The sequence below is a fragment of the Oryx dammah genome, unplaced genomic scaffold (genome assembly GCF_014754425.2).
Source record: "Oryx dammah isolate SB20612 unplaced genomic scaffold, SCBI_Odam_1.1 HiC_scaffold_4, whole genome shotgun sequence".
Taxonomy (NCBI): domain Eukaryota; kingdom Metazoa; phylum Chordata; class Mammalia; order Artiodactyla; family Bovidae; genus Oryx; species Oryx dammah.
Genome location: NW_024070188.1, coordinates 73,839,439 through 73,861,844, shown reverse-complemented (window position 1 = coordinate 73,861,844; position 22,406 = coordinate 73,839,439). Strand labels below are relative to the sequence as shown.

The 22,406-nt window shown below is 43.6% G+C and overlaps 1 protein-coding gene across 3 annotated transcripts in view; it reads left to right on the top strand.

Moving 5' to 3' along the window:
• The window catches only part of LRP11 (LDL receptor related protein 11), an 82,454-nt gene that overhangs the window by 15,244 nt on the left and 44,804 nt on the right, over nucleotides 1–22,406 (top strand). For all 3 annotated transcript variants that reach the window (XM_040238665.1, XM_040238666.1, XM_040238664.1), the window contains exons 3-5: nucleotides 10,748–10,889; nucleotides 17,382–17,507; nucleotides 18,297–18,503. In XM_040238665.1, coding sequence (XP_040094599.1) covers nucleotides 10,748–10,889; nucleotides 17,382–17,507; nucleotides 18,297–18,503 — 475 coding nt within the window. The remainder of the gene's footprint in view (nucleotides 1–10,747; nucleotides 10,890–17,381; nucleotides 17,508–18,296; nucleotides 18,504–22,406) is intronic.

The following is a 22,406-nucleotide window of genomic DNA, read 5'->3' as shown; positions in this document are numbered from 1 at the left end:
CCACATATTACATATTTCTCATTCTTGAAATCAAGGAGACCCTCCCAACTAGAAAGCTCCTTGGAGGTCAAAAGGGGAGTGATGTCAAATCTACCCATAGACCTCTTCGGTGGAGTCCATCTTGCCTGAGAGATGCACGTGCACATATGGGAGGATCCTGAAATATTCCTAATATGGATTCTCAACCAGGCAAATCAAAATGATCAGCCAAAGGACACCCAAATGAAAAAATATCCCATAAAAGTGATTCAGACTGCCACTAGGGCATGACTCTCTCTCTGAATCTGCCTGTGTGTCCGTCCACATGTACTGTATTCTTTTTCCTCCTAATAAACACTTGTTTCACTACCTCCCGTCTTTGTGGGAATTCTTTTCTGCCAAGCTGAAGGGGCAGGGCCTTGTCCCTGACCTCTGGTCTAGTGTCTAGGATTCAGCTCTCACTGTCGTCCCCCGACCTCAGTCTCCAGAACCAAAGCCCTTGATTGCAGGTGGAGGCCACCCCAGATCAGTCTGGGTCAAAACAGTATGGTCCCCCCCCCGCTTTTGGAGATACAGGATTGCCAGGGTCCAGCCCCGGTGGATCCAGGGAATTCAAATCAGGGACGGAGTCAGAGTCTGGGAAAGGACTATTTAATTAGAAATATAAAGAGATTAGGAAAGAATAGTGTAATAGGAAAACTAGTGGAGAAAAGATGCTGAATAACTTGGTTTACGTGGAAAACTAATAAAACCTCGAGACAAGAAGTTTGCACCATCTATGTTAGGCCACCGGCGCCCACTTGAATAGCAGAGGGTGCCCCGCCTTGAGCTCCCTCTCACATGGATCTTAGAAGCCAGGGCAAGTAAGTAGACTTGGTGAGCCTCCATGCTCCAGATGGGAATTCAGCCAGAAACGGGGAGAAAAGAACGACATGGGGGAGTCCAGCATCTGTGCAAGACTCAAGACTTTATTTTCAAATCAGCTTATATACCCCAAGTTGTACATAAAGAAATAATGGAATATGCAGAGTTATGCAGGGGCAGCAGTCCTGACCCTCATTGAGACCAGGCTTTCTTTTTGCATACCTTCCTGTATACAAAGGGTCTCAGGTGGTTTACATTATCTTCTGGCCAAGAGGCCTGTTAACATCTTTATGGCTCTCTTCCTAGATAAATGTCTATCAACCAGAAAACTCTTTTCCCTTAGAAGTGTTTTTTCTTTACTCTGCATCACCCTCAAAGTACTAAATAAAGTTACATTCCTGTAGAACAAAGGTGCAGTGGGTTATAACAAAGAAAATACTTAACTCATAAATCTAATGTTGCTAATACCAGGTCTACTACCTGTTTTTTCTATATACCAACTATATCTACAAATAAAAGATACGAAATTTTGGCAGCAAGTATTGGCTCAACAAATGAAACCTTTAATTGTCCTATTCTAATGATTTTGACTCCTCAGAAGCCCCTACATTCCTAGGATGTTTTAAGCTTCCTGTGCCTCTCGTGGTCGGGAGGCCACAAACAATCACATGCACAGCTGTAAGAGTCCAGCAGGCAGGCTAGAAAGCCATCAGAGGGGTTTTTGGATTGAAACACCCTTATTATGCCCAGGAGATTTATTATCTAAAAGTTCTAAATTAACTTTTTTCCAGAAAAAGGTGGTGGGGGGACAGCCCCCTGTTAGTATCAGAAGAGTAGGTGGAAAGCATAACACAGTAAAGTAGGCAGACTCTTGTTTTTGGGGGTGGATGCTCAGGAAATTCCAGGGGGAACCCCTGAAGCCTGATCATGCCCTTGCGTTTTGTCTGGCTTCCTTCCTCATGTCCTTTGCTACAGGCGGGATTCCTCACGCTGGCTCCTGGCACAGGATAATGTGTTTATTTCAGAATTATTTAAATTTAGTAACCTTAACAAACAGTGAGTTTGAAAGTAACAGTGACACTTTTGTAATTAAGTCCCATTCAGGCCCCTTTTGTATTGACTCAAGAAAACAGTTATGGTTCCTCTGATTCATTTCCTGGGGACCACCAGTTTTCCACTGGTTTCCAGACACTCTCCCCCTGTCACACACACACAACCCTCTGGAGATCCAAGTATAATATGTTTCTTTTGGAATTACTTAACAGATTTGGTAAGTTTAGAAGCAACAATGACACTTTTATAAGTCCCACACAGTCCCCTTTTGTAATCACCCAAGGAAACAGAGTTCCACTGATTCATTTCTTGAGGACCATCATTTTTCCACTGGTTTCTGGACAGTGTTGTTTTTTTTTTTTTTCCTCCCTCTCTCTTTTTTCCTAAACAGGACTTTTTTGAAAAGTGCAGTTTCTTTTTTTTTAAAAGACATTTATTTTATTTATGGGCTACTCTTCCTTGCGGTGCTTGGGCTTCTCATTGTGGTGGCTTCTCTTCTTGCTGAGCATGGGCTCTAGGATGTGCAGGCTTCAGTCGTTGATGTGTGTTCTCAGGAGTTACAGCCTGAAGGCTCTAGACATTGGCTTAGTAGTTGTGGCACACAGGCCAAATTGCTTTGAGACACACAGGATCTTCCCAGACCAGGAACTGAACTCGTGTCCCTTGTATTGACCCTGGAAAAGGGAATGGCAATCCACTCCAGCATTCTTGCTTGGAGAATCCCATGTACTGAGGAGCCTGGCAGTCTACAGTCCATGGGGTTGCAAAGAGTTGGATATGACTAAGCACCCTTGCACTGGTAGGCAGATTCTTAACCACTGGATCATCAAGAAAGCCCCCCAAAAGTGCGGGTTTTGACACTGAAAAGCCAGAGAATAGTGGTTTCCCGGGGGTGAGAGCAAAGACAGAAGGGGAGAGAGAGAAGCAAAAAAACCCCACCATATGTCACGGCACCAAAACAGATATGGACCTCAGCAAAATTTCACCTGTATTACTGCCTCTCCACTATTTTATTCACCTGAAGATTTTAATAAAGGACAAAAAAAGTTACAGCAGCCCACAGGGCATTTTTGAAACAGAAGATTATCTAGGCTGAAAATTTCCTAAGAAATATCTGGGGATAAGTTGGTGCACATGTATGAATATTCCATGGTGGCTTTAAGGATTTCTTTGTATCTTGTTTCAAGAATGAAGGGTGATGTCAGTCAGTAAAAAAAAAACACAACCTACCCCCCAACAGACAGAAAATCCTAGGATTTACTGTTCCACTTAAACAGGAAGATACATGAGAGCATAATAGATGAATAATTCATACCTGTTTTGTTGCAAAGTTAACCTGGAGCCTTGAGGTAGAATACTCTTTAGGCATGAATTTTTTTTACACAGTAGCTCAAGGCCTCCAATATTTAACTGCTTTTTTTTTTTCTTTAAGAAAAATACTTGTTAGAAAAGGTTTAAAAATAATCTCCCTGAGGAAAAAACAAAAGATATTACCTTATGAAAAATAAATCTGAGTAAGCTGAGTTGTGAAAGCTCTACTCCAATAGCAGCAGGAGCTTTGAAGTCTCTATCCTGGTCAGGAACACTAAATTTATAGCACAATTGGTTTCTGGCATCACAAAATCTTCAGTCAATCTGGGCTTCCAGGTCCTCTTGCATTTAAACCTGACTTCCTGTCACTCTCCCTTCAAAGGTCCTGGCACTTCTATTTCGGTGTGGGTAGTGGGGTGAGGTTACGGGTGGGGGAGAGCTTTTAGAGGTTTTAAAGGACTGTGTGTGTGTTTGTGTGTGTGTGTGTGTGTGTAAGGAGTATCTGACCTTTTAGACCACAACAGGCAGCTGCTTTGTACATGAGCTGTGGTTCAGGTCTTTCTAAGGAATGATTCTTGGAATAAGAACGCAGAAGACTTAATGCTCTGCTAAGTTGCGGGATATAAAATCAACACACAGAAATCCCTTGAATTCTTATACACTAACAATGAGAAAACAGAAAGAGAAATTAAGGAAACAATTCCATTCACTATTGCAACGAAAAGAATAAAATACTTAGGAATATATCTACCTAAAGAAACAAAAGACCTACATATAGAAAACTATACAACACTGGTGAAAGAAATCAAGAGGGCACAAATAGATGGAGAAATATACTGTGTTCATGGATCGGAAGAATCAATATAGTGAAAATGAGTATGCTACCCAAAGCAATGTATAGATTCAATGCAATCCCTATCAAGCTACCAATGGTATTTTTCAGAGAACTAGAAAAAATAATTTCACAATTTGTATGGAAATACAAAAAACCTTGAATAGCCAAAGTAATCTTGAGAAAGAAGAATGGAACTGGAGGAACCTGCCTGACTTCAGGCTCTACTACAAAGCCACAGTCATCAAGACAGTATGGTACTGGCACAAAGACAGAAATATAGATCAATGGAACAAAATAGAAAGCCCAGAGATAAATCCATGCACCTATGGACACCTTATCTTCAACAAAGGAGGCAAGAATATACAATGGAGAAAAGACAATCTCTTTAACAAGTGGTGCTGGGAAAACTGGTCAACCACTTGTAAAAGAAGAAACTAGAACACTTTCTAACACCATACACAAAAATAAACTCAAAATGAATTAAAGATGTAAATATAAGACCAGAAACTATAAAACTCCTAGAGGAAGTCATAGGCAAAACACTCTCTGACATAAATCACAGCAGGATTCTCTGCCCACCTCCCAGAATATTGGAAATAAAAGCAAAAATAAACAAATGCACCTAATTAAAATTAAAAGCTTCTGCACAACAAAGAAAACTATAAGCAAGGTGAAAAGACAGCCTTCAGAATGGGAGAAAATAATAGCAAATGAAGCAACTGACAAAGAATTAATCTCAAAAATATATAAGCAACTCCTGCAGTTCAATTCCAGAAAAATAAACGACCCAATCAAAAAATGGGCCAAAGAACTAAACAGACATTTCTCCAAAGAAGATATACAGATGGCTAACAAACACATGAAAAGATGCTCAACATCACTCATTATCAGAGAAATGGAAATCAAAACCACAATGATGTACCATTTCACACTAGTCAGAATGGCTGCTATCCAAAAGTCTACAAGCAATAAATGCTTGTAGAAAAGGGAACCCACTTACACTGTTGGTGGGAATACAAACTAGTATAGCCACTATGGAGAACGGTGTGGAGATTCCTTGAAAAATTGGATAGAACTGCCATATGACCCAGCGATCCCACTGCTGGGCATACACACTGAGGAAACCAGAATAGAAAGAGACACATGTACCCCAATGTTCATCACAGCACTGTTTATTATAGCCAGGACATGGAAGCAACCTAAATGTCCATCAGCAGATGAATGGATAAGAAAGCTGTGGTACATATACACAATGGAATATTACTCAGCCATTAAAAAGAACACATTTGAATCAGTTCAAATGAGGTGGATGAAACTGGAGCCTATTATACAGAGTGAAATAAGCCAGAAAGAAAAACACCAATACAGTATACTAACACATATATATGCAATTTAGATAATGGTAACGATAACCCTGTATGCAAGACAGCAAAAGACACACAGATGTATAGAACAGTCTTTTGGACTCTGTGGGAGAGGGCAAGGGTGGGATGGTTTGAGACAATGGCATTGAAACATGTATAATATCGTATGTGAAACAAATCGCCAGTCCAGGTTTGATGCATGATACAGGGTGCTCAGGGCTGGTGCACTGGGACGACCCAGAGGGATGGGATGGGGAGGGAGGTGGGAGGAGGTGTTCAAGATGGGGAACACATGTACACCCGTGGCAGAGTCATGTCAATGTATGGCAAAACCAATACAATATCATAAAGTAATTAGCCTCCAAGTAAAATAAATAAATTTATATTAAAAGAAAAAAAAAGCTCTGCTAACTCGGAGGTAGGATTCTACAGTGACTACAAGCATGGAATTTGGAATCATATGCTGTGTTGTGCTATCCTTAGTTGCTCAGTCATGTCCAACTCTTTGTGACACCACGGACTGTAGCCCACCAGGCTCCTCTGTCCATGAGGATTCTCCAGGCAAGAATACTGGAGTGGGCGGCCATGTCCTCCTCCAGGGGATCTTCCCAACCCAGGGATCAAACCCAGGTCTCCCACATTGCAGGCAAATTCTTTACCATCTGAGCCACCAGGGAAGGCTAAGAATACTGGGGTGGGTAGCCTATCCCTTCTCCAGGGGATCTTCCCAACCCAGAGATCAAGCTCACATTTCCTGCGTCTCCTGCATTGGCAGGCAGACCCTTTATTTGAGGCTACGCTGGGTCTTCATGGCTGCACAAGGGCTTTCTGTAGTTGTGGCAAGTGAAGCCTACTCTTCGTTTTGGTGCCCGGGCTTCTCACTGCAGTGGCTTCTCTCATCTTAGAGCATGGGCTCTAGGGCACATGGGCTGCAGTAGTCACCGCATGAGGGCTCACTTGCCCCATGACAAGTGGAATCTTCCCCGACCAGGGATTGAACCTGTGTACCTTGCATTGACAGGAAGATTCTTAACCACTGGACCACCAGAGACATCCCCATTTCCTCTATTTCTATGTCTACATATGTTTCTACACACTGTCAGCAGCTAACTTTGCTCAACCCTTTGGATTTTATATGCTGCTTCTTTGTGCCTCTAGCCCTTCTTCCTAAGTTTGTAAGAAGATGATTATTCTCTGATTGGGCTGAGATAGAGGCAAAGAATTGGACACGACTGAGCAACTAACACTTTCACTACTCTTTTTTTGACTAGGAAAATACAATTGAGTTCGTTTTCCTTCTTTTATGAAATTTGGGGTCATATCTGTGATGAAAAGTAAATAGAAAAAGTAACACGTAACTAACGAACAGAACCTAAGCATGTTCACCTGAATTATCTAGACAATTGTATTAATAATAGCAATTTATGTTCTGGCCTCTGTTGGTCAGTTTAGCTGCCCCTGTGTCTCCTTCAGCCTGTGTGTGTGCTGGGTGATGGCACTGGATTACAACAAGGATCTTGATGGCCTTCAAACCACTAACAGAGTTCTCTGTTTTGCAAATTGACATGAGGCAGAAAGCTAGCATGCCTTTGGGTTCATTGGTTCAATGGAATTTCTTACTAAAATATTTTGTATGACATTACCTTGTCACTACTTATGAGAATTTGCCCAGTGCCTTATATACTTTAAAAGCAACTGTGGAGGTGAGGGGAATAGAGAGGTAGTACTCGTTTTGTAACCAAGTGTTGTACTAATAATCGTGTATGTATATATGTGTGGTATATAAAGAAATGCAAATGTATGTTCCTTGCCACTAAATTACTATTTTAGGGAGGTGCAGTGGAGCCAGAATAACAGACTGAGTTATACATTGATTTAGCCAGAGGCCAACCATCAAAGCCTCTGTTACTATGGAACAGATCCTGGGCAGAGATTAGAAGTTTTTTGTTTTACTAAAGGTAATGTAACTTTCAAGTTACAAATTGGGTGTGTTGTGGTCCTTCCCAGTGGCTAAGACTCTGAGCTTCCAATGCACGTGCGTGTGATTCAATTCCCGGTTAGGGAATCCCTGATGCCCTGGGGCTTGGCCAAAAAACAAACAAACAAAAATTGGATATGTGGCATATACATCTGTGTGTATATGTGTGTGTGTGTGTGTAAATCCTTCCCAGTGTCATAAATGTGAGGAGACGCCTAGAAATGCCTGGATGCCTGGAGGGAAATCATCTGTCTTGCAGTTCTATATATTCTTATATTGATGCTGAAGAAAGAGAGCGTTTGTTAGCTAAATAACTAAACTAAAAAGGACCAGGGAATTAAAAGTACAAATTACTCTGTATAAAATAAGTACGCTGCAACCCACTCCAGTATTCTTGCCTGGAGAATCCCATGGACGGAGGAGCCTGGTAGGCTACAATCCACGGGGTCGCAGAGTTGGACATGACTGAGCGAGTTCACGTCACCTCACAAAGATGTATTGTACAGCACAGAGAATATAGCCAATATTTTATAGTAACTATAAATGGAGTAGTTATTGACTCACTATGGTATACACCTGAAATTTATCTAACATTGTACATCAACTATATCTCAATTAAAAAAAAAAAAAGCACACGTCAAGCTATGTCAAAGGAAAGTGAAAGGAAAGGGAAGTGGCTCAGTCGTGTCCGACTCTTTGCAACCCCATGAACTGTAGCGTACCATGCTTCTCCGTACATGGGATTTTCCAGGTAAGACTACTGGAGTGGGTTGCCATTTCCTTCTCCAGGGGATCTTCCCGACCCAGGGATCGAACATGGGTCTCCCACATGGTAGGCAGACACTTTACTGTCTGAGCCACCAGGGAAGTCTTTCTTGGTGGTCCAGTAATTAAAACTCTGCATTCCCAATGCAGGGCATTCAATCCCTGATTAGGGAGCTAAGATCACTAATGCCAAAAAAAATTAGCTTAAAAATAATCAAATCAAATTAGCGTTTTGCCTTTTACAGCTTAAAAACTTGAAAGAGTTTTCTGCATCCAGGAAATAAAACCACAGAGGGAAAAAACAATGAAATGAGGAAATCCAAAAGTCAAAGTGTGCTTCCTTTTCTCTCTGGGTCTGGGAGACAAGGTAAAACAGCAAACTCTTTAAATAAATTGCTGCACAAGAAGGGGCAAGAAGCCTTTCGTAGAAGAATTTTCACAGGAGACTAAGAGGATCTTGTTGACTTTTGCAGTTATCAAAATAAATCTCATACAAAGCTCTTGGTATTAAGTTACTGTACTTAGTTTCTGCTCACAGAGGAAAGGCCTGCAGGTGTGGACCAGTGCCAATTGCAAAGCCTTCTTCGGAGGCCCTTCAGGCAAGATCCAGTCTCTGCCAGCTGTTGTCAGCATCCACCTTTTCTATTGGTGCCCAAACCCAGCAGCTCTCAGAGCTTTCCCATGGATACAATCAACTGTCACCACGCCAATCGGTAGCTGAGCAGCAAAATCTGACATACCTGTCCTTCCCCTCTAAGTAGACTTTTCAAACTCTATTTATCTGAAAAAGTTTTTGAGACAAACTTCTACATATCTCGGCTATATTTACTAGAGTGCTCTTGCCCCATAAAGGCCAGAGGGAAATTTGGGTCATTAAAAACCATATTAAGGGGTTTCCCTTGTGGCTTAGTAGTGAAGAATCTACCTGCCAATGCAGTACACACAGGTTCGACCCCTAGTCTGGGAAGATCCCACATGCCATGCACCACAGCTCCTGAGCCTATGCTCTAGAGCCCTGGGGGAGTGATGTGCAGCTACTTGAGCCCGGAAACCCATGTGTCTCAGAGCCTTTGCGGTGAGAAGCCCGAGCACCACCACTAGAGCAAGGCCTGAGCGGCAACAAAGACCCAGCTGTTGCTGTTGTTGTTTAGTGGCTAAGTGGTGTCCAACTCTGCGACCCCATGGACCACAGCATGCCAGGCTTCCCTGTCATTTGCTATCTCTCAAAGTTTTCTCAAACTCATATCCATCAAGTCAGTGATGCCATCCAACCATTTCATCCTCTGACCTCCCCTTCTCCTCCTGCCTTCAATCTTTTCCAGCATCAGGGTCTTTTCCAAGGAGTCAGCTCTTCACATCAGGTGACCGCGAGAACCCCACGAACAGTACAAAAAGACAAGAAGACCCAGTACAATCAATATATAAATAAAATTATTTTGAAAAACCATATTAATCCTGCCAAGTGAATAAGGACAACTAGAGCTGCCGTTTAATAAAGATTGTCAACTCACACACACAAAGAAAGAAAGCAGGGAAGGGTTATTTCATTTGAAAAGACTGAAATTAGCATGCACCCAGATCTGGATCTGGATCCAGTCTTTCCTGCCTCAGAGAGGAGGTTCCTAGGAAAGCCACAGGGAGCCTTCAGAGCCCAGGAGGACAGACAGGCCCCTTAGAGGGGGGTGCTCTGTCCTTCCAGCCCCAGAGTTGGGAAGAGGCTTCCCGGAGAAGGCCCAGCCTGCTGAGGTGTAGTTGGACACTGGCACGCTGAGTGTTGACATCCAGAAGCCCAGGACCTCACTCGCCTTCACAAAAATCTGACCAGGGCTTGGGTGAGGCTGATGTCTGTGTGGATGCCCCACCCAGCCCCCAGCCTCAGTGCTTCCCTGGTCTCTTAAAATCTCCGTTAACTTCATCTGGGCCTCACTCAGCGTCCCCCATTCACAACCACACTCCGACTCAGTCCTCCCATCTACCTGGTACACTCGGGGCGGCAAACCTCCAGGCTGCTGGCCTTCGGCAGTCTTAGGTCTAAGCTCGGGCAGACCAGCTGGGGCAGAGGACAGAGCCTCTCTCTCTCACACACGTTGCTCGAGGCTGCAGGGCTCCCGTCAGCACACTCCGGTGTGGTCATCGCCTGCCCCTGAGTTCCCCTGCATTCCTCTCTAAGTCCCAAGAAGCAATAAACAGTGGTGTCACCTGCCACATAGCTGCCGCCTGGCACAGCCTGCCTGATTCTAAGCCAGAGTCAGAGACAGCGAGAGTCTGCCCGGCCACCTCCTCCGGGCAGATCTGCACTTTACTACCTGCCTGGCCACCCTCTCCCTTTGGCTTAGCCACGCCCCTAGCAACCATGTGAGTGGGGATGGGAGGGAAGTTTCCCAAAGAAAGGGGGTGTCAGGCCCCAAACCCACCGGAACTCAAGTCTCCTGGCCAGCCTGCCAAAGTTTTGTGTGATCAGTATTCTGAGACCGAGGACCAGGATTGGAGAAGGGGGTCATAGGACTGCTCCAAGGATGGCACTGATTTCCAGCTCAGGAGGATGTCAGATTCTGTGCTTTGGGCTCTTAACTATGATGTTTCCTGTTTGGGTATCAGGTGCCTCAGTCCGGAACCCTGAAGCTGTCCCACCTGCGGGAAGGAACATACACCTTTCAGTTGACAGTGATGGACACTGCTGGACAGAGGAGCTCCGACAACATCTCAGTGACCGTGCTTCCCGTGGCCTTCTCCACAGGAGGTGAGAAGAAAGTCCTTCCCTCTCATTCACAGTGGCCAACAGAGGCCAGGCTGTGGATGGAAGGGTGATATTAAACTGGCATTTTAGGGACTTCCCTGGCGTCCAGTGGTTGAGGCTTCATCTTCCAGGGCAGGGATTGCAGGTTCCATCCCTGTCTGGGGAGCTAAGACGCCCACGTGCCTTGAGGGCAAAACACCAAAACACAGAACAGAAGCAAGGGCTTCCCTGGTGGCTCAGTGGTAAAGAATCCATCTGCCAATGCAGGGGACATGGGTTCTATCCCTGGTCCGGGAAGATTCCCACACACGGAGCAACTAAATTGTACCCAGGAGCCACATCTACCAAGCACACGTACAGCAACTACTGCAGCCTGCATGCCCCAGAGTCTGTGCTCCGCAACAAGGGCGGCCACTGCGACGAGGAGCCCTCACACCAGAGCTAGAGAAAAAGCCTGAGCAGCAGTGAAGCCCCGGCCCAGTCAAAAATATATAAGTAAAATTATTTTAAAAAACCACCAGAAGCAATATTGTAACAAATTCAATAAAAAAAAAACTTTAAAAATGGTCCACATGAAAAAAAATTGCCATTTTATATCCTAACTGGGCAATATAATGGGCCCTTCCATTTTATTTTTGGCTGTTGCTGAACGGGAAAATCTTAACTAAAAATATGATTGCAAAACTAGGCTCCACTATATTTCATGTTAAGTGATACTGCTGGAGTAGAGCGGGAGTAGAGTGGAGCACTTTACACTCCAGGGGATGACAATAGGCTATGTGAGTCACAGGGCCTTAGAGATGCCCCATCTTTCCTTGACTCAGTTTCATAAAAGACATCTGGGTTTCTCAGGAGAGGGTGGGGACCACGCTCATATTTAAAGGAGGGTGGGCTAGTTGATACTATGTTCAAAGAACGCAGCTAAGAGGTAGATTTAAAACAAATTAAAATATATACAGAGCACATGTCAATTTAAAAGGACTGATGAAAACTTCATGGACACTTTACACAGAAGCACAGATACATTGATAATATAGCTCGACATATATATAATGGTTCCCACATTCTGTTGCTCACTGTAAACTCATTTCTCTCATTTATCTGTTTCTTGCTTTCCCAAACATCTACAGTTCTAAGATTAGCTCATTAAGTTAAAAAAAATTGTAAATGGAACTTGGCAGCACTAAAGCTGTAGAGGTATTGCAGAGATCGTGTGTGTGTGTCTAGAGTCCTGTCGCTGTCGGGGGATACTTTCTCAGCATCTGCCGTGAATGGCAACTGTGTGCAAGGAGGTGAGCATGGGCGCTGAGTTCCACAGACCTGATCCCCAGCCCTGATTAGTGACCCTTCACTAACCCTGGCTCTAGCAAACTTGTAGCCTATCTCCTATATCCTTGATTCCTCCATATTTGGATCACAATCAAGCGAGCAGTCGGGAGAAAGAATAAAATGATTGGATTTGCTTGTACTTTGGCTGACCTTGTCTTCCACCAAAGACAAGGGTCAGTGTGCATATTGGAAATGAAGGAAGGAGACTTTAGAGTTCTAAGAACTCTGCCACCTTGGTAATTTGCCTTCCACAAAGATACAGTGCTAGCAAGATACAGATACTAGCAACATTCAAGATTAGGTTGGCTGGCTTTCCTTGTGGTCTCAGTTCAGTTCAGTCAATCAGTCGTGTCCAATTCTTTGCGACCCCATGAATCGAAGCACGCCAGGCCTCCCTGTCCATCACCAACTCCCAGAGTTCACTCAGACTCCTGTCCATTGAGTCCGTGATGCTATCCAGCCATCTCATCCTTGGTCGTCCCCTTCTCCTCCTGCCCCCAATCCCTCCCAGCATCAAAGTCTTTTCCAATGAGTCAACTCTTCGCATGAGGTGGCCAAAGTACTGGAGTTTCAGCTTTAGCATCATTCCTTCTAAAGAAATCCCAGGGCTGATCTCCTTCAGAATGGACTGGTTGGATCTCCTTGCAGTCCAAGGGACTCTCAAGAGTCTTCTCCAACACCACAGTTCAAAAGCATCAATTCTTTGGCACTCAGCCTTCTTCACAGTCCAACTCTCACATCCATACATGACCACAGGAAAAACCATAGCCTTGACTAGACAGACCTTAGTCGGCAAAGTAATGTCTCTGCTTTTGAATATACTATCTAGGTTGGTCATAACTTTTCTTCCAAGGAGTAAGCATCTTTTCATTTCATGGCTGCAATCACCATCTGCAGTGATTTTGGAGCCCAGAAAAATAAAGTCTGACACTATTTCCACTGTTTCCCCATCTATTTCCCATGAAGTGATGGGACCAGATGCCATGATCTTCATTTTCTGAATGTTGAGCTTTAAGCCAACTTTTTCGCTCTCCGCTTTCACTTTCATCAAGAGGCTTTTTAGTTCCTCTTCACTTTCTGCCATAAGGGTGGTGTTATCTGCATATCTGAGGTTATTGATATTTCTCCCGACAATCTTGATTCCAGCTTGTGTTTCTTCCAATCCAGCGTTTCTCATGATGTACTCTGCATATAAGTTAAATAAGCAGGGTGACAATATACAGCCTTGATGTACTCCTTTTCCTATTTGGAACCAGTCAGTTGTTCCATGTCCAGTTCTAACTGTTGCTTCCTGACTTGCATACAGATTTCTCAAGAGGCAGGTCAGGTGGTCTGGTATTCCCATCTCTTTCAGAATTTTCCACAGTTTATTGTGATCCACACAGTCAAAGGCTTTGGCATAGTCAATAAAGCAGAAGTAGATGTTTTTCTGGAACTCTCTTGCTTTTTCCATGATCCAGCAGATGTTGGCAATTTGATCTGTGGTTCCTCTGCCTTTTCTAAAACCAGCTTGAACATCAGGGAGTTCACGGTTCACGTATTGCTGAAGCCTGGCTTGGAGAACTTTGAGCATTACTTTACTAGCATGTGAGATGAGTGCAATTGTGTGGTAGTTTGAGCATTCTTTGGCAATGCCTTTCTTTGGAATTGGAATGAAAACTGACCTTTTCCAGTCCTGTGGCCACTGCTGAGTTTTCCAAATTTGCTGGCATATTGAGTGCAGCACTTTCACAGCATCGTCTTTCAGGATTTGAAATAGCTCTACTGGAATTCCATCACCTCCACTAGCTTTGTTGGTAGTGATGCTTTCTAAGGCCCACTTGACTTCACATTTCAAGATGTCTGGCTCTAGATTAGTGATCACATCATCATAATTATCTGGGTTGTGAAGATCTTTTTTGTACAGTTCTTCTGTGTATTCTTGCCACCTCTTCTTAATATCTTCTGCTTCTGATAGGTCCAGACCATTTCTGTCCTTTATCGAGCTCATCTTTGCATGAAATGTTCCCTTGGTATCTCTAATTTTCTTGAAGAGATCTCTAGTCTTTCCCATTCTGTTCTTTTCCTCTGTTTCTTTGCATTAATTGCTGAAGAAGGCTTTCTTACCTCTTCTTGCTATTCTTTGGAACTCTACATTCAGATGCTTATATCTTTCCTTTTCTCTTTTGCTTTTCGCCTCTCTTCTTTTCACAGCTATTTGTAAGCCCTCCCCAGACAGCCATTTTGCTTTTTTGCATTTCTTTTCCATGGGGATGGTCTTGATCCCTGTCTCCTGTACAATGTCATGAACCTCATTGCATAGTTCATCGGGCACTCTATCTATCAGATCTAGGCCCTTAAATCTATTTCTCACTTCCACTGTATAATCATAAGGGATTTGATTTAGGTCGTACCTGAATGGTCTAGTGGTTTTCCCTACTTTCTTCAATTTAAGTCTGAATTTGGTAATAAGGAGTTCATGATCTGAGCCACAGTCAGCTCCTGGTCTTGTTTTTGTTGACTGTATAGAGCTTCCTAGCAGTTAAAAATCCACCTGCCAATGCAAGGGACACAGGTTCGATCCCTGGTGCAGGAAGGCTGCACATGCCTCAGAGTAGCTAAGCCCTGCCATGTGCCATGACTACTGAAGCCCGCGTGCCCTGGAGCCCATGCTGGGCAATAAGAGAAGCCACCACAATGAGAAGCCCTCACACCCAACTGGAGAGTAGCCCCCCTTCTCTGTAACTAGAGAGAGACTGAGCACAGCAACGGAGACCCAGTGCAGCCCAGAATAAACAAGTAAATCTTAAAAAAAAAAAAAAAAAATCAAGTTGGCTCACTCCTGTTCAACCACAGTTCAATTTGACCTGGAGGAAGGAAGGGTGGCTGCAAATAGTATCCCCAACTCCAGTCCAGTAGAGGATTGTGAGTCAGCGATGGGGAATGTGCCAGCCAGCATCCCAGTTTGTCCTGGGGCAAGGCCTTGTTTGTGGACTTACTGCAGCTATACAGAAGAGCCAGTTACCTAAAACAAACCTGGCAATACTGACTGTGCACTGGGACAGGAAGTAGGGAAGGCGGCGAGTACAAAAGAATGGCACCCAGTCCAGCTGAGGTCACGGCCAGTGGGGAGGTGCTGAGCTTGGAGGGCTGTGCTCCTGGGAACAGGGCTCCCTAGCCAGGGACCGAAGTGCTCCTGGGCAGCTGTCAGCCCTACAGAAATCAGCAAAGGGAGAAATGGCCTGAGCTGATGGAGGCAAAGGGCTGACACCAACCAGCTACTTGTTGCTTTGATTTATTTACTCTGGCCAGTCTTCTGGGCTCCGAAGGCAACTAGAGAGCAGCCAAGTTGCCATTTGTACATTTCTGGCCTTTCTCCAAGATGACAAAAGTGTATTTGAAGCTGCAGAGGGTGATATGATTCACCTTTTATTACTGAAAGGCCAGTTGGGTGAAATAGGCTTTATGTAGGGCTTCCCTGGTGGCTCAGATGGTTAAAAAAAAAAAAAAAATCTGACTGCAATGTGGGGGACCAGGGTTTGATCCCTGGGTTGGGAAGACCCCCTGGAGAAGGGAATGGCAACCCACTCGGGTCTTACTGCCAGGATAACCCCATGGACAGAGGAGCCAGGTGGGCTACAGCCCAGGGGAATCACAAAGAGTCTGACCCAACTGAGCAACTTTGAGAGATAGAGATCTTATGTATGTAACTTTATACAGAAAATAAAAAGAATTCTGTTGTGTTAACTGTCTTCTGGCATCACCCACTGGTTAGATTGGAATAACAAACTGAATTAAAGTTAATAAGACACCACATGCTGCTGCTGCTGCTGCTGCTGTTTAGTCACTAAGTCGTATCTGACTCTGCAAACCCATGGATTGTAGCCCAGAACAGGCTCCTCTGTTCATGGGATTCTCCAGGCAAAAATACAGGAGTGGGTTGCCATTCCCTTCTCCAGGGGATCTTCCTGACCTAGGGTTCAAACCTGAGTCTCTTGCATTGGCAGGTGGATTCTTTACCACCAAGTCACCTGGGAAGCTATAGGACACCACATAGAGACGTTGAAAATGAGAGATGGGGATTGAGAGGGCTTCTGTCCCCTTCATTGTATACATAGATCTTGCAGCTAGCTTGCTTTCTGGTAATCAAAGATGGCAAATTCTGTAGTAAAGAGGCAAGCACATACCCTTGTTTCTATGATAACTTGGTTCAGATTTGGATATAGAGGCCACATATTTTCAAGCTTTGCAAAAAATAATCTAGTCAAAATGAATAAAAATCAAGCGATAATCTACTCAGAGAGCAAGCCAACAGACACTTCCAAGATAACCCAGTTATGTGATCTCCATATAGAATCCCCCACAGACAGTCAAGACATTTTTTAAGATGTAAAAGAAAATATCAGAACTTATATTTGTATTCATTTTTAATCTTCTTTACATTTTCAGTCTATTTTATGACATGTATTAAAATAAAATATGTTACTACAGTGGCACATGCGTATGATTTATAGATGGGAAATATAGATAGTCACAAAAAGTCCGGAGACCACAGAGCCAGAAATACATGGATAAATTGTTCATGTGGATCTGTCTCCATAGTTACCAGGGAGTTAGGGGGCACAGGTTTGATCCCTGGTCGGGTAGCTAAGATCCCACATACCTCGGGGCCAAAACACTAAAACATAAAACAGAAACAATATTGTAAAAATTCAATAAAGACTTTAAAAATGGTACACTTAAAAAAAAACAAAACTAGTGTCTCTGATAAAATAGGGTCAGCCAGCCAAGTGCTGTGCAGAGGGTGAACCCGTGTTAGGGAGCCTGCTGAGGATCTGATAGGTGAACAAATGCAGAGAAAGTCACCTGAAGGAGGAAACCCGGAGCTGGATGGGGAAGCCCGCAGCTGCTGCTGCTCTGTTCCCACCTCTTTAGCACTGTTGGCTTGGAGAAGGACCCTAAGATGAAAAGCCCATGGTGATTCCTGAGAGTTCAGTCAGGAGGGTCAGGAAGGAGCCCCCTAACCTTTCCAGAACCTACTGCACACAGACTGTTAGGTGTCCCCTCATGACCTGCATCTCCTTACCCAAAGGCATTACATCATACACACAGTCTCGGTTAATCCTGACACGGTGGAAGCCCTTTCCTTTCCCGCACTCCTGTGACTTGAGACTTGTTTACATACAGGATGCTCGAGTGTCTGCTCCCGCTACCACTTCTTCTGTGATGATGGCTGTTGCATTGACATCACGTTGGCTTGCGACGGAGTGGAGCAGTGTCCTGACGGGTCTGATGAAGTTTTCTGTCAAAATCGTGAGTCACCTGCATCACATTTGGGGGTAGAAGGGATGTCTGTATTCTGACAGTAAAGGCACAGTCGGCAGTGTTCTTTTTCTGCTGGTTTCAGTGTAAGTTCTTGTGAACAAGCTATGCCTTAAATTCAATGAACATTTCCTGTAAATCTTTAATGCAAATTATAAATGTCAAATTTTTGTATTATTTAACATTGTACGAGATAGTTTTCAATTTTCTAAGAGTCTTCCCCATCCTAAAAAGGCTGTTTAGCATATGCTTTTTAAAAAACTAAAATGAGTTAATGTTTTGTTTTGATAGATTTTTTAGAAAAGTTATGACATTAGGGTGTTGCTAGGTCAGAGCTGTAAATCAGTCTTGTGAATCTGAGCAAACTCAGGGTGATAATGAAGGACAGGGAAGCTTGGCATACTGCAGCTCATGGGGACATAAGTCAGACATGATTTAGCAACTGAACAACAACAATGTGTACATAAACACCGCAAGAAAGGAAGGCAGGCTGTGAAAAGTTGACTGAAGAACTGGAAGTACTTGAATGAATAACTTGAGGAAGGGAGACTTATCTCAGAACTTTAGGCTGAAGTGTATCTTTATCTATTTCTTTATGAGAATTTTCAGAAAGCTAATTCTTAAAAGAGAACTGATTACTTATTTGGAAACAAGAGCTAGTAGTTTGCTATGAGGCTCTGAAATATCTTAGATGATATGCTTTAAATCTGTTGCAAATGTTGTGGTTTTAGGTAAAGGTCAGGGGAGACACCTAACTGATTGTAGTTTTCTCACTCTCAGCCAGCATTAACCGAAAGATGGTGACCCACACAACCACGGCACAGCCTAGAGCCACGAGACCAAGCACAGATGCAGGCCAGAGTGCATCGCTAGAAAAGTCTGAAGAAGCTACCACCCCAAAACAGCCACCTGAATTATCAACCTCAGAGAAGAATAATCATTCCACCTTTTGGGGACCAGAAAGTCGCATTGATCTTGAAATGCCAGGTAAGGACTTGAAGCCAGTTTTCTCAGAGAGTCTCATTTTCTATGACACTTGGCTCAAAGTAAGCTTCTATTTGAAGAGTGTTAGGGACATACCTTAAAAGAAAGGACAGACTTAAAGCAAATGATTTGGCCAAAAAGAAAAAAAACCTGACATTTTTGCTGATTATTTATAGCAAGGAACACCTATTAAATACATTCATACATATGTACATATAGCGAGGAGATCAAACAAGTCAGTCCTAGAGGAAATCAACCCTGACTATTCATTGGAAGGACTGATGCTAAAGCTGAAGCTCCAATACTTTTGCCACCTGATGTGAAGAGCTGACTCCCTGGAAAAGACCCTGATGCTGGAAAAGATTGAGTGCAGGAGGAAAAGGGGACAACAGAGGACGAGATGGTTGAATGATTTCACTGACTCAATAGACATGAGTTTGAGCAAACCTTGGGAGATAACGAAGGAGGGAAGCCTGGCTTCCATTCATGGGATTGCAAAGAATCAAACATGACTTAGTGATGGAATAAAATACATACTCCAGAGGTATCAATACATTTATTGTAAATAAGGTGGGGTTTAAAAGTTTTAACACCTATGTTAAAGGAAACTAATGCCCTAAGTGCTAAATTTTAGGTTATTGTGAGATGAAACAGTATAGCCCCTACATGTTTATGTAAATCCTCTTCACACTAAGCAAGTGAATGTAAAGAAAATAATGTGCTATGTTGAAAAAGTAGCGTGTGCTAGCAATTCAGTGTCATGCCTCCAATTTAACTAAATTTATCATCTTTTTTAAAAAGATTGCTAATAATGTTTTAAAATACATTCATACTCCTAAAGCATTACAGAATTCTCTTAAAAATTTTTTTATACTTTTATATTTGAATAGTTATATGACATAGGAGAGAGAAATATAGATGATCACATTTCTGTATGCTTTTGTGAATGTCTTTCAGAACTCAAACTCTGCATACATTTTATCAAAATCTGTTCTTTCATTGCTAAGTCATGTCTGATTCTTTTGTGACCCCATGGACTGTAGCTTGCCATGCTTTTTTGTCCATGGGATTTCCCAGGCACGAATATTGGAGTGGGTTGTCATTTCCTGCTCCAGGGGATCTTCCAAGCCCAGGGATCAAACCTGTGTCTCCTGCATTGGCAGGCGGATTATGTACCACTGAGTCACCAAGGAAGCCCAGAAAGGGACAAACCAAGGACTGAGCTTCAAACTGAGGGCAGGGTTAACACCACAACTGACCAGAGTAGGTTGCATGGAGAAAAAAGTAAGTAGAAAATGGCTTTGCGCACGTGCATGCTAAGTCACTTCAGTGGTGTCCAGCTCTTTGTGACCCCATGGACTGTAGCCCACCAGGCTCTTCTGTCCATGGAGTTCTCCAGGCAAGAATGCTGGGTTGCCATGCCCTCCTCCAGGGGATCTTCCTGACCCAGGGATCAAACCAGCGTCTCTAACTTCTCCTGCATTGGCAGGTGGGTTCTTTACCACTAGCACCACCTGGGAAGCCCACAGCAAAGGCCTTTGGTAAGACAGATCCCACTGTCTTTTAGCAGGTTGGCTAGGCTCTGGACTAGAGGGTGTTGGGTGGGCTTGCTTCTGCTCCTGAGGGCCAAAGGCTGGCGATGCCAGCAGCACAGTGGGGATCGCACTCCTGGCAGGGCTCCTGTCGCCTCAGTGCCAAACAGCCCCCACACATCAGCTTTCCCAGCCGTTTCCTTTAGACAGAAAGCACCCAGCACCTTGATCATCAGACCCCCTGTTAGTACACCCTTCACATTTAAGTAAGAAACAATATCAAGGGCCTGCCTGTCTCCTTTCTCTTCCACGCTGGTCCATTATCTTTTCTCAATCAGACAAGAGGCCGAACTGCACAGACAAAATATTACCAAAATAATCTCTCACTATTTCAGAAACTTCTTTATGAAACTACTTTGTTCATTATAGAAGATCCAGAAGATGCAAATAATGAAAACGGAAATAACTTAAAATACCACCCTTTTATTGACATTAACTTCTAATATTACCTTCTAATCTACTTTGTAAATTTATCTACAAAGTTATCTACTTTGTAAATTTTAAAGTGCTTTGATACCAGTATATCTACAAAATACCCTACAAAAGATTTTAAAAACAAAACAAAAAAAGCAAAACCTTGGTCATACCACAGATATCTTCGTTCCCCAAATAGGGATTGAACCCACAGCCTCTGCACTGGAAGGGCAGAATCTTAATAACTAAACCATTAGGGAAGTGCCCTTCAGAGACCTGCTTTATCTATTCCTTGCTGGTACTGCCACCTAATGGGAGAACTTTGTCATTTCATACAAGGCTTGGACTTTGTCTTAATCCATTTTCTCCGTATGAAATGTTTATATGAAGAAGAGAGCTACCTAAGAAGCAGAGTCGGGGGGAGCAGGTGTCTTTGGCAGCAGGGATGAAGTTGACCGACCGAACGAAGTTCTCAGAGGCCACAGCAGGTGAACTCCTGCTCCGTCACTTTCTTGGAGAGGCATGTGTGAACGTGAATGAATTAGCTGAAAACAAAGTGGAGACCCAAGGCTCTCCTTCCTGAGGTCCAGTCCCGGCTCTGTGTTTAGAACCCCGAGGACTTGCTTCATGTCTCTGAGCCTCAGTTTCCTCATTGGTCAATATGGGTTTCAGTGATAACCCCGAAGGCTCTGTCTAGCCTGGTGTCTGTTTCAGGGAAGAGAAATTACCGTAAACTCATGCAGGCCTCCATAAGCCCTAATCCATGCTAGATCCTGCTCTGTGATCCCAGTTCTGCCTCCTGTGGGAGCGGGGGATGGGGGACGGGTGGGGATGGGGGAAGACAGCTTCAGAATCATTTTGCAAGTAATGCTGTAGGCTGCCACCATTGGTGAATGGGAGTTGACACCCAATCTGAAATATATTTTTAGCTCTCCTTATTTGGGGGGTGGGGGGGTCATTCATCCCATGACTCAGCGGCACAGGGGATCTTTTTATCCAACCAGGGATGGAACCAATGCCCCCTGCAGTGGAGTGCAACGTCCTACCCACTGGACTACCAGGGAAGTCCCTGCATCTCTATTTTTTTCTTTTTAATAATAAACCTTTGACTTGGGCTATGAAGGCGTAAAGAATGGAGTTTCATAGATGCAGTGAGATAATATCCAGTTATTATTTCTACTACATATTATTTTTCCTAATCACTAAAGTAAAATGTATTTACTGTAGAAAATTTGGAAAATACAGAAAAATATGAAGAAGTAAAATTATCTAGCAAAACTTACCACTAACCATTTGTTGCATTTTCTCCCAGTTCAGTTCAGTTCAGTCACTCGTGTTCGATTTTTTGCAACCCCATGGACTGCAGCATGCCAGGCTTCCCTGTCCATCACCAACTCTCAGAGTTTGCTCAGATTCATGTCCATCGAGTCTGTGATGCCATCCAACCATCTCATCCTCTATTATCCCCTTCTCCTCCAGACTTCAATCTTTCCCAGCATCAGGGTCTGTTCCAATGAGTCAATTCTTTGCATCAGGTGGCCTAAGTATTGGAGCTTCAGCTTCAGCATCAGTCCTTCCAATGAAAATTCACAACTGATCTCCTTTAGGATGGACTAGTTGGACCTCCTTGCAGTCCAAGGGACTCTCAAGAGTCTTCTCCAATACCACAGTTCAAAAGCATCAATTCTTCAGCACTCAGCTTTCTTCACAGTCCAACTCTCACATCCATACATGACCACTGGAAAACCCATAGCTTTGACTAGACTGACCTTTGTTGGCAAAGTAATGTCTCTCCTTTTTAATATGCTGTCTAGGTTGGTCATAGCTTTTCTTCCAAGGATCAAGGGTCTTTTAATTTAATGGCTACAGTCAGCATCTGCAGTGATTTTGAGGCCCCCCC